This window comes from Pteropus alecto, unplaced genomic scaffold (assembly GCF_000325575.1).
Source record: "Pteropus alecto unplaced genomic scaffold, ASM32557v1 scaffold25, whole genome shotgun sequence".
Classification (NCBI taxonomy): Eukaryota; Metazoa; Chordata; class Mammalia; order Chiroptera; family Pteropodidae; genus Pteropus; species Pteropus alecto.
The window spans coordinates 30,492,637-30,509,864 of NW_006441955.1; the positions used below are offsets into that span (position 1 = coordinate 30,492,637).

Below are 17,228 nucleotides of genomic sequence, written 5' to 3' on the forward strand. Positions count from 1 at the left end.
TACAGTAACTCTAAAGACTATGTTCTAATCTACTATATTATTTTTGACTTTCCAGAATTGAAAATTCAATAACGAGCCATGTATTTTTCTTTATTATTAGTTCAAAAGTATCTCAATTATATTTTTTAAATATTTGCATCCATATTTGAAATGCTTTTTAAGAGTTATAGTGAACATTTTCAAGCCTACTTGGCTGTCCCGTACCAACACCCTTCTTCCTAATCCATCACCATACTTTGATAAATTGACCGCATCCCTATTTCCAGGGGTATGTACTTACTGGTTAGCTCAAGAAAATCACTATTGTATATTCTCCTGAACACAATGGCTCAGGATTGGGTAGATGGCTTTAGTTAGTTCAATCATGGTGAATTTCAGGTTTTCTATCCAGTATCGCTGGGAGAGAAGCACTCCTGGATATTTACTATAAACCAAAATTTTACCATGAGCAACTTATGGCCATGAGGATTGAGCTGATACCAGAGAGGATACAATGGAGAATCAGCAATAAACTGGGTCTTTGATGATAAAATTGAGTCACCATATCTATTAACTCTGAAGTCTATTCTGCCTCTGGACATTCAATTACGATACCAATAATACATCCTTTTAACAGCTCAAACCAGTTTGAATTGGGTATTTTACTTCATGCAACATAAACCATCCTAATTGATAAAAATTTTCTTCTTTCTAGGTTTCACTTTTCATTTCTGAGCAATATAAAAGATAATCTGTGAATTATCAACTGTTATGAAATATGGAAGCAGCAAATAATACCTGAAGGAATTTCAGGAAAAAAAAACTGGTTTCTTCCACATTTGGTTATAAAATCTTATTTTAATTTAAAGCAGAAAGAAATCTACCAAATTTTGAAATCTTCCAAGGAAAAAGCAAATGTACAAAATAATCTATATAATCCTTCACTCACAGCATTTTATCTTTTAAAATGTATTTCTAGATCAACATTTAAAGTCTGAAAAATAAAAGAAGCTATTCCTCATAAGAATAATCCATCTATTTTATTAGGGTTGGTATCATAAGTGTTTCTGGGAGAGTGAATATAAAGGATCTGTGTAGTTACTTAGCATGGATTAAAATTACTGTAATTGGGGAGAATGAAAACCAAAATTTTATGTCTCACATCATTATGAAAATACTTTGTAAAGTTCCAGTTATATATTATATTTTGCTCTTTTAAAAATTAGTTTCACCACCACATGATAATAATAGGAAATATGTTAAGTATGTGGTATTGGCTTTAGTAGACAGTATATTAAAAACATGGATGTAGAAGAGGAAGATTGAAATGAAAAAGTATATTTGCTTCAAATAATTGATAAATAGCTTAGTAAAGCAGTTATCAATTGGAAGTGGTATTAACCTGGGAGGTGGGGGCATTTGAAAATGGGCAGTTTTGATTGTTCTCAAAATGGGGAACACTTTAGGCATTTTGTTGGTAGGGACCAGAACTGCTAACCTTCCTATAATGCTTGGGAAAGTCCCATACAACAAAATTGTCTTGTTCAAAATGCCAATAGAGCCCCTGCTAAGAAACACCAGAATGCAGAAAGGAGAGCAGATATGTGCATACCCAAAACTGAATACCAGCACTAAATTCTGGCATCTGTTTCATATTACCTGCAGAGAAAATATGTACTATAGGAATTCTGAAAGGAGAAATAATGGAGAAGATGAGCTATCATGTGTACTTTCACTGATGGCTAGGAAGTATGGAAGGGGAAGATGTTTTAGGATTAAGAATAGTGACCTGCCTGCGTACATTTAGTTGAATACATTAGGAAATTAATTAGGGACAGATTATGAAGATCCATATTTACTACAGATCCCTCATAGAAACAGGAACATTTTCTGCTCAAAGTATGACTCTATCTAAATTCCCTTGCGTGGCATATAGGTCCTGCAAGGTCCAGCCCAGTGGGGCTCTCTCCAGCCTCATCCCCTACCATTTAACAACTGACATCCTAGTTTCTAGACACACTAAACTACTTTCCCTGTCTTAAATTTGCTACTCTATCCTTTTGCATCTGATGTTCTCACTATAACCCATCTTTCTCTTCTGTTTGGATAAGAACCTAGACTTGAAAACTACTCCTTGTCCTTTAAAAATCTGCTTGAATTCTATCTTCTCTGCAAGGTCTTTCCAGTCCCCAGTTCTCAGTGAAGAACACTTCCCCAAGGCTGGGGCACTGAGCCCACCTCTGTGCTCCCATAACACTCCATGAGTACTCCATCAGAGCATAACCTACAAAAGGTGTAAGAGTTAGCTGACTTAACTTGTCTTCCCACTGACTGAACTACTTAAAAAAAAGGACAGTGACTTATTAGCACACGGATCCGTGGTTTGAAAGGTAGAAGTAAACAGCAGAATCATCTGATGCTTTCCTTTTTTAAATTAAAGACAATTTTTTAGAGCACTTTAAGGTTCACAGCAAAATCAATAGGAAGGTACAGAGATTTCCCACATACCCTCTGATCCCACACATGCATAGCCTCATCTAGTGATTTTAAAAAATAAAGATGCCTAAGCCCTGCTCTAGGCTCAGTGAATTAGCAATTCTGTTGGTCAGCCCATGCATTTGCATTTTGAAATTGTTCCAGTTAATTCTGATGTGTTCTCTAAAGTGAAAACTGCATACTACACAAAACTGGCACTAGTACTGTCCTCATTTTACAAATAAAGCAATGGGTATAAAGGGGTAGGTAACTTGTCAAGAAAACTCCCTTACGCATAAAGATTAAATTGTCATGTTTAACACAAAATAAATATTCAAGAATTATTAACTACATTATTATTCCTCCTTTAAAAAGCAAATTCACAGAGGAAGACTTACATTATTTTGCTTAATGAGAAATACTTGAAACATTATATTTCCCACTGCCTGAAAGGTAGCAGTTTCAAATGGGGAAGGGTGATAAGAAAAAGGAGTTAACTTCAGGCCATGAAATGGGGTATAATACTTGAGAGCTTCAGACACTCCAAGGCCAGAAGATGAGATGACAAATTTCATCTATTGGCAACTCTGCCTATGGCCTGTGAAGGTACCTCTGCACTAATGACTCCTACGGGACAGAAGCATTCAAGAATTTTGAGCAGGTGACCATTATTGTAAAAACACATTTTAGAAAGATTTATCTGGCAGCAGGGTATAAGTGACTGAGGTGAGGAGACACTGAAGATAGGGAAAGCACTTAGAAGTTCCCCATTAGTCCAGGGTGAGTCAAGATGGCCCTGCAGGGGAAAATATAGCTGATAAATGCTACAGTGAAGAAAAAGGAAAAGGACATATTATTCTAGAGGCATATCATGAAGGAACAGACTTGGTTGTCTAGGGTAGGACTTCCCTAAGTGAACCAGTTTGGGGGCCCCAAGAAGATCAACAGAGTTTGGTTTTCCATTTTCATGAACGCTGGCTAACTGCTGTTGTGGAAAGGTACATCCTCTGTGAAGCTACAGGCACTTCCTTACCACTGTCTACAAGACTCAGTAAGGAAATGCCGGACTGGGGAACCATTAGGTTTCTATTCTTTCACACTGTTTTTTAAGTCCCTACTGTTGCTCTGAAATTATTACATCAAACTATATCAAAGCTGTTATGGCAGAGAAACCGGAGAGCTAAACATTTTCAATTAGTTAATAAGTTGTACTGAGCACCTATTATGTAATCCCCCAAAGATCACCGCAAAATCCAGTTGTTCCCCTCATAACCACAACTGCTAAACCCATCATTTCATTTTCCTTTGCTCTCTTTTCTAAACTCAGTTTGCAGCTGAGTAACAAACCGTCATATAAGACACCATGCATAAAAAATAAAGTGCTTTAAGAAGTGTATCACCACATAATTGTTTCAGGAAAAAAGTGCTACTGACATTATGCAGAGCTGGATGAGTAAATCACTGCAATATAATTAGAATGCTGTAATTTCATCCAAAGGACAAAAAGTAATTTTTGAATCCGTAAAAGGTTATTTCTTTACAAGAGAGACATCTAGTGGCTAGCTTCTAAATCAGAACTGGAGCTCAAATATTAATTCACACTTTTGTTTAATAATGGGCACACTTCTACTATCTTAATAACTTTGTCTAAGAGAGACCCATGGCCAGAGAGCTAAAGAACTGTGGGACAAAAAGAAGTTTAAAACTCAGTTCTAAGCTGATAGCAGTAAAAGAATGATAAGAAGGATTGGGTGGCTTAGAACTGAGGGTTGAGGTCAGGTGGAGACACAGTGGGGGGAGAAGATCAAATATTGGGCCCATTTCTGGGGAATGGGTGGTCAGCTCTCACATAAGAGTCCACGCCTGGAGAGAAGCTAAAGATATTATTGGGGAGGAGTCTCAGTCCAATTCTTTTTAATCTTTTTTCCAACTGACAAATCAAAGTGCGTCCCCCACTCCACTGCCTAATCTTCAGACCCAAATAGCCAGAAAAATAAAATGAAGAACTTATGCAACCAAATGACACATGTTACCCAAGCACAACCATACATGTTTGGTGTCCTTGGCTTCCTGCAGCAAAACACTAAAACACAATTAAGAAAGAGTGGTAGTCATGAATAAAAACATGGACTTTCATGTGATAGCATCAGAAAACTTTTCAAAGATTATATTTACAATTCAAAATGTATCACAGTCCTGCCCACATCAATCAATGTCTTTTTAAATTATTCTTTTAAAAATTCATTTATTCTTAAAATCAGCATTATATGCACAGGGTCTAAAATTCAAAAAGGTACAAAAGGGTACATAATTCTCAACCCTGTCTCTAAGCATCTATATATAAAAACTTTATTTTTCCACACAATGGCAGCATATAAAGAACATGGTTCTGCATCTATCTTTATTCACATAATACTTCTGGCAGTTCATTCCATATTAGTGCATTTAGAGCTGTTTCATTCTTTTTCCATTGTAAAGGTTTACCACAATTTATTTAGGCAGTCCACTACTGATGAATATTTAGATTCATACTACTCTTTAGCTATTGCAAACAATGCTGTATTGAATTCCTTGCACATATTTCATTTTCCTTATGTACAGTTATATCCATCAGAGAAATTCCAAGTAGAATTGCAGTAACTATCATGCTTTCCTGATCCACCTCTTTCCCGCTCATGACCTTACTTACCTTAATGCTGGAGAAGGTGCTTATTTTAAGCAATTAGGGCAACATGGTAGAGAAGATAATCTGAAAACTCTTTCAATAGCATAGTAAGAAATCCCAGAGAAATAGAACAAACATACTAAGCTCATCATCAAGTATGAAAAATCTCAGGGCCAAAAGGAAGCAGGAACTGAAAACCACAGTGGAATGTTAAAAGTATGCATGCTCCAGAGGCCTTTGCCAATCTTGGTAACCAAGAGGCTGGTGTTTCAACAGTTACTGGGTGACATGAGACAAGATACTTGGGCCCACATAAACTGTAGACCTTAAACTGAGATCACTGAATAAAATCAGTGAAAGGATGAACCAGAAAAATCCTGCCTATCAGCAAAGAGAGACAACAAGAAAAATTGTCGACCTCAGCTTGGGCTCTAGGGAGAGAAAAAGGCAGCTGGGGAGAAAGGTTTCAACTGAGAATGAAGCTTCCACAGATGGATCTCGGATTCAGATTATTACTAATAATATAAATAGTATGGTCTGAGAAACTTCAGACTAGGAAATTAAAGAGGGTCCTGGATTGATACCACAGAGTATCTGGCATTAGCAAATGTGTACCACCTTCTACATAAACTTGAGTGCACAATTACATTTTAGAAATAAAACAAGGAAACAAGAGTCATACCATAATCACGAGTCAACAAACATCAGGCAGCAGTAATAGACTTCCTAGGACTTCACATACTGTAATTATTTATACAGATAATAAATATTCAAAATTGGTGAACAAAGGAAGCTTAAAACATGAGAAAGAAATTCAATTCTATCTAAAAGACCAGATAGATTCAGGAAAGAAACAGAACTTTTAGGAAAAAAAAAAAAACCATAATTGAAATAAACAAACAAGAAAAACAGAGCATGGGCTAAAGATCAGATTAATTAGACACAGCTGAGGAGAGAAAATGACTTGGGGGGACACAGATGAGTAAATTACCCAGAATGTAGCAAAGACAAATAAATAAGAGACCAAGATAACGCATTAGAATTTTCCAGAACTCATTCAGAAAGCACAACAAATCCCAAGGAAGATAAATAAAAAGAAACTACATGAAGACACACATCACAGTGAAACTGCAGAACTGTAAATACAAAATATAAAGATCTTAAAAGTAATTGAAAGAGAAAAAATAAAAAGGCTATATAAAACAAGAGTATTCTCAACAGTGGAAATGAGAAGTGAGAAGACAGTGGAATAAAAAAATGAATTACTAAAATAAATGTCATTTTGAGATATTTCATATTCAGCTAACCTATCATTCAAAACTAAGGATGAGCTATATCAGTGGTCCCCACCTTTTTGGCACCAGGTACCAGTGCTCCTATGAGAATCTAATGCTTGATGATCTGAGGTAGAGCTGAGGCAGTGATGCTAGCGCTGGGGAGCGGCTGCAAACACAGATGAAGCCTAGCTTGCTCACCAGCTGCTCATCTCCTACTGTGTGGCCTGGTTCCTAACAGGCCACAGACCAGTACCAGTCTGCAGCCCAGGGGCTAGGGATCCCTAAGCTATATGATTCCATATATATAAAATTTTAAAACTGGCAACATCTTTGGGGGAAGAAAATTAGAACAGGTTATCTTTGGGGAGGAAAGCTAATTTGGAAAAAGCTTTCTGGAGTGGTGATAATGTTCTATACATTCACAGGAACCAGGTTCTACAGATCTATACATCTGTCAAAGCTTTAAAAAAGTGCGCTTATGATTTGTACATTTCATTGCATGTAAATTGTATGTCAATAGAAAAAGTGAGCTTTATATCTTTTAGATAATTGTTTAAACTTTAGATAATTGTTTACAGCATTTTTTTTCACTGAACATATCATGCATATCATTCCATGACAGTACTTCTACATCTAATTTTGTTTTTATTTAACGGCTGCATAGCATTCCATGGCATGAAGTTACCATCATTAATTTAACTCAGAACCATATTGATGGATACTTGAGGTTTTTGACAGCTTTTATACTACTATAAACAATGCTGCAAAAGATATATATGGACACATACCTCTCTGTGAAATGTATTAATACATTTGTGGGCTAAATTCTTCGAGTAGGCATACATAACATTTTGAGAAACAGTACCAAACTGCCTTCTAAAAATGACTACTGATTTATACTCTCAAGAACAGTGGAAGAGGAAAATGGCCTAACCCATACCTTCATTAGACTAGATATTACTAATATATGCTTAGCAGCCATATAATAGGTATGTATATATCTTTCCATGATATATGTACATATATATCTATGATCATCTGTTATCCTTTGCCTCCTTTCTTTATTAAGTTGCTAGTCTCTTTCTTGTTAATGCATAAGCTTTTTTTGTCATATGTGTTAAAGATTTTTTTTATCCAGTTAGTTTTTTGACTTTATTTTGGTCGTTTTCTGTCATCCGATTTTAAAAAAATAAGTAAATTTAGCTATCTTTTTTCCTTATGGCTTTGGCTGGAATGTTTCCTCCCTTCAAGATTATGAAAATATTCCAGTATTTTTTTTTATTTCATTTTAAGTTTAAGATTTTGATCCACCTGGAAGTTGTAGTAAAAGATCAAGCCCTTTTCCACCAAATGGCAAGCTGTCTCAATCGCATTTGTGGACTAAGTAATTATCTGTATTAATTAGAAATGCTAACTTGATCATATAACAGAAACAGAATACCAAATATCCTTCTGTCTATTTTCTACAATTTAAGGTGACTATAGATTTCTATGTCAGCACCATAAAACTACTAGAGTTTCAAAAATTTTAATGAGTCCAGCCTCATTACTCTTCAGGTTTAACCTGGTGCTTCTACTATGTTTATTCTTCAAAATGAACTTGTCATTTTATCATGAACTCTTTCCTTCCTCTCAAAGGAAAAAAAAGAAAAAAAAAATGAAAAACCAAAATCTTATTAGTATTTTGATTAGGATCACATCAGATCTAAAGATCGTTCATTTAAGAAATAAATATTATTTCTATAGTATTGAGTTTCCCAAGAACAAGGTACTTTTTTTCATTTGTTCAAATCTTTTAAGTCATTCGGTAGACTTTAAGTTTTTGTCATATAGGTCTTTAGTATTTCTTTCAACAGTTTTTGATTAGCGTTGGGTAAAAGTGAACATAGTTATATGCCCTACGAAGAGATGAGATAAAAAAGTTTACCTCTGGGTCACTATTTTAAAGAAGTAGTTTGGGATCTGCCCCAAAATAAGTAGGGGAGCTTCTATTGGACACATTTCCTTAACCAGCTCCTCTTTTTAACAGATGTCAAGATGTCTTGCTTTGGCTCATCTTATTCTTAATATAAGCACTCTTTAACTTTTCTTTGTTCATTAAAGCTATCCTCTATGATGTTCCTGCAAATTTACCAGTTTTCTAAACTTCATTGCTATTAAATACTACATTTTGACCTCACAGACTGGTTAGTATTACATCCCATGTTAACTATAAAATGAAAATTACAGTTCCTAGTCTTAGAAAAATTCACATCACATAATTTTGTGTATAATTTTAGGAGATCCAGAGTCATAATGGTCAAAAACTCATGCCATAAAGGATGCCTGGGATAGAATAAATTATGCTTCTAAGGAATCTATTGTGTCTGCTGCTACATAACCTGCTGTTAGTTCTACAGAGGTAAGTCAGGCACAGTGACATATTAGTCACACTTCATATGGGGATATTTAAATTTTTTAAAAAAACTTTTCGATTTTGAAATCACTTCAGACTTTATAGAAAAGTTACAAAAACACGACAAAGAATTCTTCACTCAGAATGATCAAAAGTTAACATTTGAACATTTAATTCTGAACAGGCTCATTCTGAGTTTTTGACTGTATTATAGCTCAAGCTACTTAAACAAAGGATCAATTTAATATCCAGAGAGTAATAATAATAATCGTAGTACAGAACAAAATCTCATATTAAACAATTCCCAAATTCACAAACCTCTGAAACTAAGTTTTTTTAATAACTCTTTCTGCAGCAAAACCTGACTGAGCCCATTTATAGTTACTATTTACCCATTATAATGTGAATTTTTGTAGGTTTTACTGCAGAAATAGTATTTTCTGATTATGCAATGCTGCCACAGACCTATTAGTAAATGTATTCTATCCCCAAGATTTCAGATAACAAAGCATATACCTTTAATTGTCACTGTACATTATTTACTAAGTACTAGGTACTATTTTAGGTATTATTTCATTTAATCTTCTCAACAACCCAGTAAGTTTGATCTTGCCCAAGGTTAACTAATGTGTACCAAACAGTAGAGGCAATATTCAAATTCAGGTTTATCTGAGTCAAAGCCTTATCACTTTTGAAAGTTGAAAACAAGCACTGAAAATGAATCTCTTAAAAACAGAACAGAAGTGAAGATAATTCTTTGAAAAAATTCAGTATTCACTTCTTCCCTCCTTCCAACAAAAAATAACACTACAATCATCTAAAATCTTGATCATTTTTGTATGAATGGCTGAAAAAAACACAAGAATCCCAAAAAAGGTACTCCTAAGTGTCTTTTTTTCATATTCTTCCTCTGAAGTGCAGGACCTTATTTATGTTGTTACTCACATACCACCTTTTAGCAATCAAAAGTTCTGTAATCCTGATTCTGCCATGCATTAAGTTCAATAAGTATGTCTTCTGTATTCATCTAAATCAGTGGTTCTAAATAGTGATTTTGCTTCCCCTTGCAGCCCCCACCCCAAAGGATATCTGGCAATGTCTGGAGATATTTTTTGTTGTCACAACAGAGGGATATGTGTATATGCATGTGTATGTGTCTGTGATACCAACATCTAATGGGTATTGGCCAGGGATGCTGCTGCTAAACATTATCCTAAAATGCACAAGATAGCCTTTCACAAAAAATAACTCTCTAGTTCAAAAATGTCAATAGTGCCAAGGTAAGAAATCAAGATCTTAATCATCGATGAAAATGCTGAACAAGAATGAACAAAATCTTGTGATTAAAGAGATTTTCAAGCTGATTAACTGGCAATATTCTTTAGGTATGACTTTCGACTAGCTGGGAACTCATGTTAATCCTTTATTATTCATCCAACAGCTGAATACAGACATTTTAAATTCAGTTAGTAGCAAAACCATTTTCCATTTAAAAATATAATTGGCCGTTTAACAATGAATGGAAAAATTTAGTTACATAGACTTAAGTTATATTTTTTTCACTGCACTGACTCCCAAAATGGTTCTATGAAGGATAGATCACCTTATTGGATTAAAGTCAAATGTTACATTTAAATTTTAAGATATCAATCTAAAACATGTGGGCAAATATTCCATATCTTAGTAACAATTAAGTAAAAGCAAATTAGCAAATTTTTAAAAAAAGAGACAATTCAGTGTTAGTTAGATGTTTAAATAAGTAGTTTCATATAGAACTATAAATGGAAATAAAAACTGGTTTAACCCTAATTTATTACTAGTCCCACTTCATAAATGAGAAAACTTAGGCACAAAGTAATTAAGTGGCTTCGCTTAAGATCACATAGCTGGGAAGTGGCTGATCAGGAAATCTGAACCCAGGCAGCCTGGCTCCAGTTTGTGCTCTTAACCAGTCTATTTTATTATTTCTGAATTATACAGAATTTTTTTTTTTACAACTATTTAAAATGCATCAAAAGTAAGTGGAAGACAAAATTAAAGGATAAACAGATTGGTGAAAATATTCAAATGTATATAACAGAACAAGATGAGATATAAACAGGTACATCTTAAAAGAAATGAAAATTTAAAAGCTCAGCCTAATAATCAGATATAAAAAAAAGTTTAATAATATTCCATTAAAGTACAAGTAAAACTAATACGGGCACTCTCATACTTTTTTGATGAAAGTTCAAAGTGTTACTTTTTTGGGGAGGACAATTTGGACTTTCTCTCAAAAGTTTAAATGCATGTAGTCTCTGACCAATAATTAAGCTTTCTAGGAACGAATCCTACAGAAAAGACATAAGCACATAAAACAATTTGTTCAAGGATGTTAATTACAGCATTATTTGTAATAACTAAAAACTAGAGATAAGCTAACTGTTCATGAATATGGGAATAATTAAATGAATTAGTATATAGTAGTCATAGTTGGAATATATTTCTTAAAAATAATGAGGTAGATATTTAACATATTTTTTAAGGGAAAAAACTAATAATGTTTAATGTGAGGAAAGTCATGCAGGCTTTTCATATTTCTGGATTAGTATTTATTATTACATTTTACTTTATTAATCGATAAAAGAAGCATGATTAGAAGGAAACAAAATGTTATCAGTGGTCATCTCTACAGAGTGATATTATAGGTGCTATTTTCCCTATAAACTTTTTTATGATGAGATGTATTATTTTTATGATTGCTGCTACATGCTAATTCCTTCCTATACTCCAGTTGGTGTCCAGGTGAATTAATATGCTAATGGTCACAACTCTACATGGTAGCTATCATCATCAGCTCCATTTTACATATGTGAAAGAAGCTAAGAAAGTGACTGTAAAGCCTATTGTGTACTATGTTGCTAATCTCCTCATTGGACAATAGCAAAAATGTAAGAAAACCAACCCCAAGTCATTGTAAATTCATGAGCAAGAGGCATAATGTAAGAAAAGACTGATTTGCCATTTCAGGGATCTGAGGTGTTCCAAAATTACAGAGTAGAAATTTGGGTCCTAACCTAGAAAATATACTAAATGAAATATTCTTGAACAAAAACTCCCCACACACATTCATGTATTTAGAGACCTAAATTTTACATTTGAGGCTATATGCTTTTTAGCACTGAGAACTAAGCTCTGATGACATTGCGAGTGATTTCTTTCATCAAACAGGAATACGTTTTATATTTGAGAAAGCACAAACCAGTTACCTTAAATTTCAAACAAATTATGTTAATTTTCAAATGTCAGTTTCAAAATGCACAAAGGATTCATCTCATATTTGTAAATGGAAAGCATTACCTAACTTCTGGAAGCTAACCAGGAAAAAAGAAAACTACCTTTATAAATGTGTCTTGAAACATAAAAAACAAACAGATAACATCATCTTCTAATAATATCACATCTTTTGAAAAGGTGGAAGGTTTATTAGAATAGTAGTAATTCTGATGGTTTTGTCTTTCAATTAACGGAGTAGTAAAACTGGAAGAGAACCTTACGTTTACCTAGTATAACCTCCATATCATACAGAGGAGGTTTAGAGAAAGGAAGTAATTTTCTTAAGGTCTCATACATACTAAAGAGGAAGAGAAAGGGACTCATGCAGTTTTTTAAAATCTAAATCCAGAATCTTGACTTTTGAAAGGTATTATCCAATAACTTACTGGGCTACTTATGGTACTTTGGAATTCTGTTTTCTTCTGTACTAATATGGTGCCTTTTTGACCCAGCACTTTCAGAAAGCAGCAAACTAATCTATTGTATTATCGGTACTCACAGATTACTATAAAGTTTCCCAAGACTCTTTATTCTCCATCACTGGCTTTAACATGAAACCTCACTTGGAATCCCAAATTAGAAAGGATTATAAAAAGCCAAGCTACTCCAGTGGCTTGCTCTGACTCATTGCTTTGTCCCTAAATATACTTCCATGGTATCTACGTCACTCACACACACACACTGCAAGCCCAAATTTGTATTAGAGTCACATGATATAAAATTAGCTTATTGACATAAAATTAGCTTAAGTTTCTAAATGCTTATTTTCAAAATTTGTATAGTTACCTTGTGATAGACCAATGACAAATACCTCACAGACCACACTTTGGGTAGTAATGCTCTATAGCAAACTGAACCTCACTGATGTTGCTGATGAAATCAAAATACTTGAAATACCAAGGTAGAATTTAGAAACTTACTTCTTGTCAAAAAAGGTTGAATTTTCTTTCCTCTTGGTGAATCCATTGGGTAGAAGTTTTAAGTTAATACCTTGCCTTCGGGCACGATTTTTCATAAAGTACATCTAATAACCAAAACAAAGACAAATTAATTTTAAATTGCCTTAAATTTCAAAAGTGAATAAAAAAAGGTTCAAAATGGTACCATATTAGTAAAGATTTACTGAATACTTATATTTCAAAAATTGTGTTAAGCAGCCATATCACTTAATCCTCACAATACCATGAGACAGGTACTATTATTACCCCATTTTAGCAATGAGATTAATGAGATGCCAACATTGTATTCAAACCCAGATCTGTGTAATTCCAGAGCCTGGGCTTTTAACAATACGCTCTACAAGCCAAAAGAACAATTTCATGGGAATTTAAAAAAATACAGGGCATCTGGCAATCATACAGGTTACCTACATAGTTCTTTCTCTTTGACTGATGGTTTTATACCATAAGACACACATACATACGCTTTTATTACTAGACAGGTAGCTCACTCAGGAAATATTGTGGCATTGTCTAGTATAAGGCCTAACTTACAGTAGCCACTGTTGTAGGCTGTACAAAATGGGATATGAGAACATTCTGGCTCTGACATGTGTTACTCCATTGACCACCTGGGCTGCTTAAGCTGAACTAGTCAGCTCCAGAGAGTAGTGAAAAAAGTAATATCAAGGAAGAAAGATTAATCAAAGAAATGGCAAAGTATAAGTGCAAGTTTTTTAGTTAAGTGAATAGGGATCTATAATTTGCAATGCAAAGATTTAAGACAATTAAGTCAGCAGCCAAGGAAAAGGAAGGGCCAGCTATCACTGGCTAAGTATAAAAATGATTTCAGAAATTACCTGTAATTTTGCAACTTAAGCGACTTTAGTTTCAGTGATGGCAGTGATTATGAGGACCAACCTTCCCAAAGAAAACATCTAAGAATGCCAGATAATGGGGGAAACACATATGTGTAATAAAATATATTTTAAAATCACCTTAATAGCATTGAAAAACTGACAGAAACAGGAAAGTACAGACCAATATTTAATGAAAAGTGAAAGCAGAGAAAGGTAAGCAAAGTAATGAAGCCACTTTTGCTCATTCTGGCAAAGACAGTCTTCCCCATTTAACAACCTCTTCAGCGAAAGAGTCAGAGTCAAGACCCAGTAATCTTCTAGAAACCCTCCTTAAATGAAACTGAGTTACAGAAAAACATACCCTCAGGGTAAAGGTTACCAGAAATAAACCCTACTCCCAAAACATGCTAGGAAATTTGTATTGGTCTAATAGGAAAAACAGGAAAAAAAAGAAAAAGAAAAAATATCCATTAGAAGTTGTGGTCATGGGCCAGCCCTTGCTCAGATTTGAAATGATTTGCCTTGCTTATGTGGTCAAAGAAATCTTAAACCTTCAATGTGGTTTCAGATAGGCCCAGATTTGCAATGTTGCCGAGTACCTGGTAGAATAAAAGGCCTATTTGTCTTATCTTCAAAAAATTCTCACAAATAATTTTTTACGGAAAAAAAAAGTACTCGATAAAAAATAAACAACCATAAAACAAGGCTAAGTGAGCAGTAACCAAGAGATAAAAGGCAGTAGTTGAGAGAGTTCCCCATTATTTAGAAATTTAAAAGAAGCATACATAAATTACAGAACAGCTCTGTAAAATTCAAAGGAATAAAGAAACCTTGGAAATACTTGTAGTTAAAAAAAAAAACTATAAAAACTGCCTAAGTGGATTTTTTAAAACACCAAATAAAACTGGAAAATTTCTAGAATGCAATACAGAGATAAAAAAAAGAAGAAAAAAAATGAGGAGACAGGTTAAAGGATAGGTAAGATGTAGGGAGAAGAGACCTAAACTACTTTTAAGTAGTTTTAGGAGAAGAAAAAATATAAGGCAAAGGCATTATTTTAACAGAAATGGGATGATAATTTCCCAGAACTGATTGTCAAGTAACAACTGTCAAGTAAGATGAATAAAAATAAATCTGCATTTTCACATTATAGTAAAAAAGCAGAACACCAAAGATAAAAAGAATGCAGCCAGAGGGAAAAAAAATTTTAAGGCAGTTAAAAATGACAGATAACTTTACAACAATAACAACGGAAGCTATAAACAATGGAAAAATAATTTTGAACCCAGAATTCTACAAAGAAAAAATCATTTAAGAATGAAGATGAAATAAATAAAAATTCAAACAAAAACTAATAGACTAATTTAAGAGCTGGCAACCAGCAAATCCTCTCTAAAAGATATTCTAAGGGATTTATAAGGTAGAAAGTGACCTCTTGATTGGTCTAAGATGATGACTGAAAGAATAAAGAGCAAAGAAAGCGGGAAATATGAAGATAAACAAAAATAAACATTGACTGGATAAAACAGCAATTACTGTATGAAAATTTTTAAAAAGAATTTAAAATACCTGAAAACAATAAGAAAAATTAGTAGAGGGTAAAACAGAATTTAAGTATTCTAAAGTAACTGTTGGCAAGATGGGGCCAAATCCTGTCTGCTGCCTATTTTTACAGATAATTTTCTTTTGGAATACAGCCCTATCGATTTGGCTATGTACTGTTTATGACTGCTTTCCTGCCACAATGAAGAATTGAGTAGTTTTAACAGATACCATATAGCTTAGAAAAAAATATTTACTGTCTGATCCTTTTACACAAAATGTTTGTCAAGTTGGGTTTGAAGGTCCTTGCATTGTCTAGGGATAGGGTTAAGATACTGATTAACTTTAGGTACTGGTAAATCAAGTATGCATGCTGTAATGTCTTAACCAAGGAAAGGATAGAAAAAGGGTATGTGACTTTTAAACTGATGGAGAGAAAAATCTTAATAACTAAAAAAAAGCTCAATTCAAAAGACAAGAAGAAAAAAAATGGGACAAACAGAACAAATAAGATGACTAAGATGATACATTTAAAGTCATATATATAGGTAATTTTATCAAAATATAAACGAACTTAATGATTGAGTTAAGGTACAGTTGTCGGATTAGGAAAAAACTGGAACCCAACTTAGGGTACTTAGAAAAGACATAACTAGAACATAAAGATACAGAAAGGCCTACAGTAAAAGGGGAAAAAAATTACTCTAAGTAGATACCAACCAAAGGCCTGATAGCTTTATTAATCTTAGACAAAGTACACAAAAAGCTAGACAAAGAGGATCATCTCATAATGCCATAAGTTAAATACACCAAGAAGAAATATTTCCTGAGGTATGCATCTAATAATTTAGCCTTCAAGTACATAAAGCAAAACAAACTGAACCTTAGGGGAAACATACAAATCCTTTTGATTTTTATCTACTGGGAAATGTTAACCTACTTCTCTCTCTGTAACTGACAGAAATGTAAAGGAGAATATTATGAAGAACTTTATGTCAATAAATTTGAAAATTTAGGTCAAAAGGACAAATTCTTAGAAAAATGTAATCTACTAACATTGACTCAAGAAAACACAGAAAACCTGACCAGTCCCATAAATAATAAAGAACGTACTTCATTGGCTCAAACTCTAAACCCATATTGGTTCATTAATAAATTTTACCAAATTCCCAAGGAAGAAATAATCCCAATAAATTTCAATAATCCAATGCATCCAAGAACAAAATGGAAACATTCCTAAATAATTTTGTGAAACTAGAATCACATTGATACAGAAACCTGAGATACTAAAAAGAAAAATTAGAGGTCAATCTCACTCATAAAGAGAAACACAAAATGAATGAATGAATAATGTGTACACACATATATAAGACAACCGAATTCTGCAAAGTATAAAATGCATGCTTTGCTATAATAATACACTATATAAGTTTAACTTAAAATAGAAAATCAAAGCATTATTAATCATATTAGAATATTATAGATTAAAAAACAAAAATAATCAAATACAGAAATAGCATTCTGATAAAATATAACAACCATTCATAATAAAATCTGTTAGCAAAGCAGAAATAGAACTTCCTTAATCTAGATAACAAATTATATCTACAAAAAATTTAAGAGCAAATATCGTGGTGAAATCTTGAAAGTTTTTCCTCAATGATCAGGAGTTACAAAATAAAGATGTACAGGAGAGTTAATACAGTCCTGAGGCCGTTATCCTCAGAAGGTTCTTTTTACAGGACTGGCCCTTAGCTGGTGTCTGGGAATTTGGTAAATGGT

General features: G+C 33.6%; 1 protein-coding gene across 2 annotated transcripts in view; it reads right to left on the bottom strand.

Moving 5' to 3' along the window:
* Positions 1–17,228, bottom strand: part of ZNHIT6 (zinc finger HIT-type containing 6) — a 57,117-nt gene that overhangs the window by 34,096 nt on the left and 5,793 nt on the right. For both annotated transcript variants that reach the window (XM_006919375.3, XM_006919374.3), the window contains exon 5: positions 13,027–13,130. In XM_006919375.3, the coding sequence (XP_006919437.1) occupies positions 13,027–13,130 (104 nt within the window). The remainder of the gene's footprint in view (positions 1–13,026; positions 13,131–17,228) is intronic.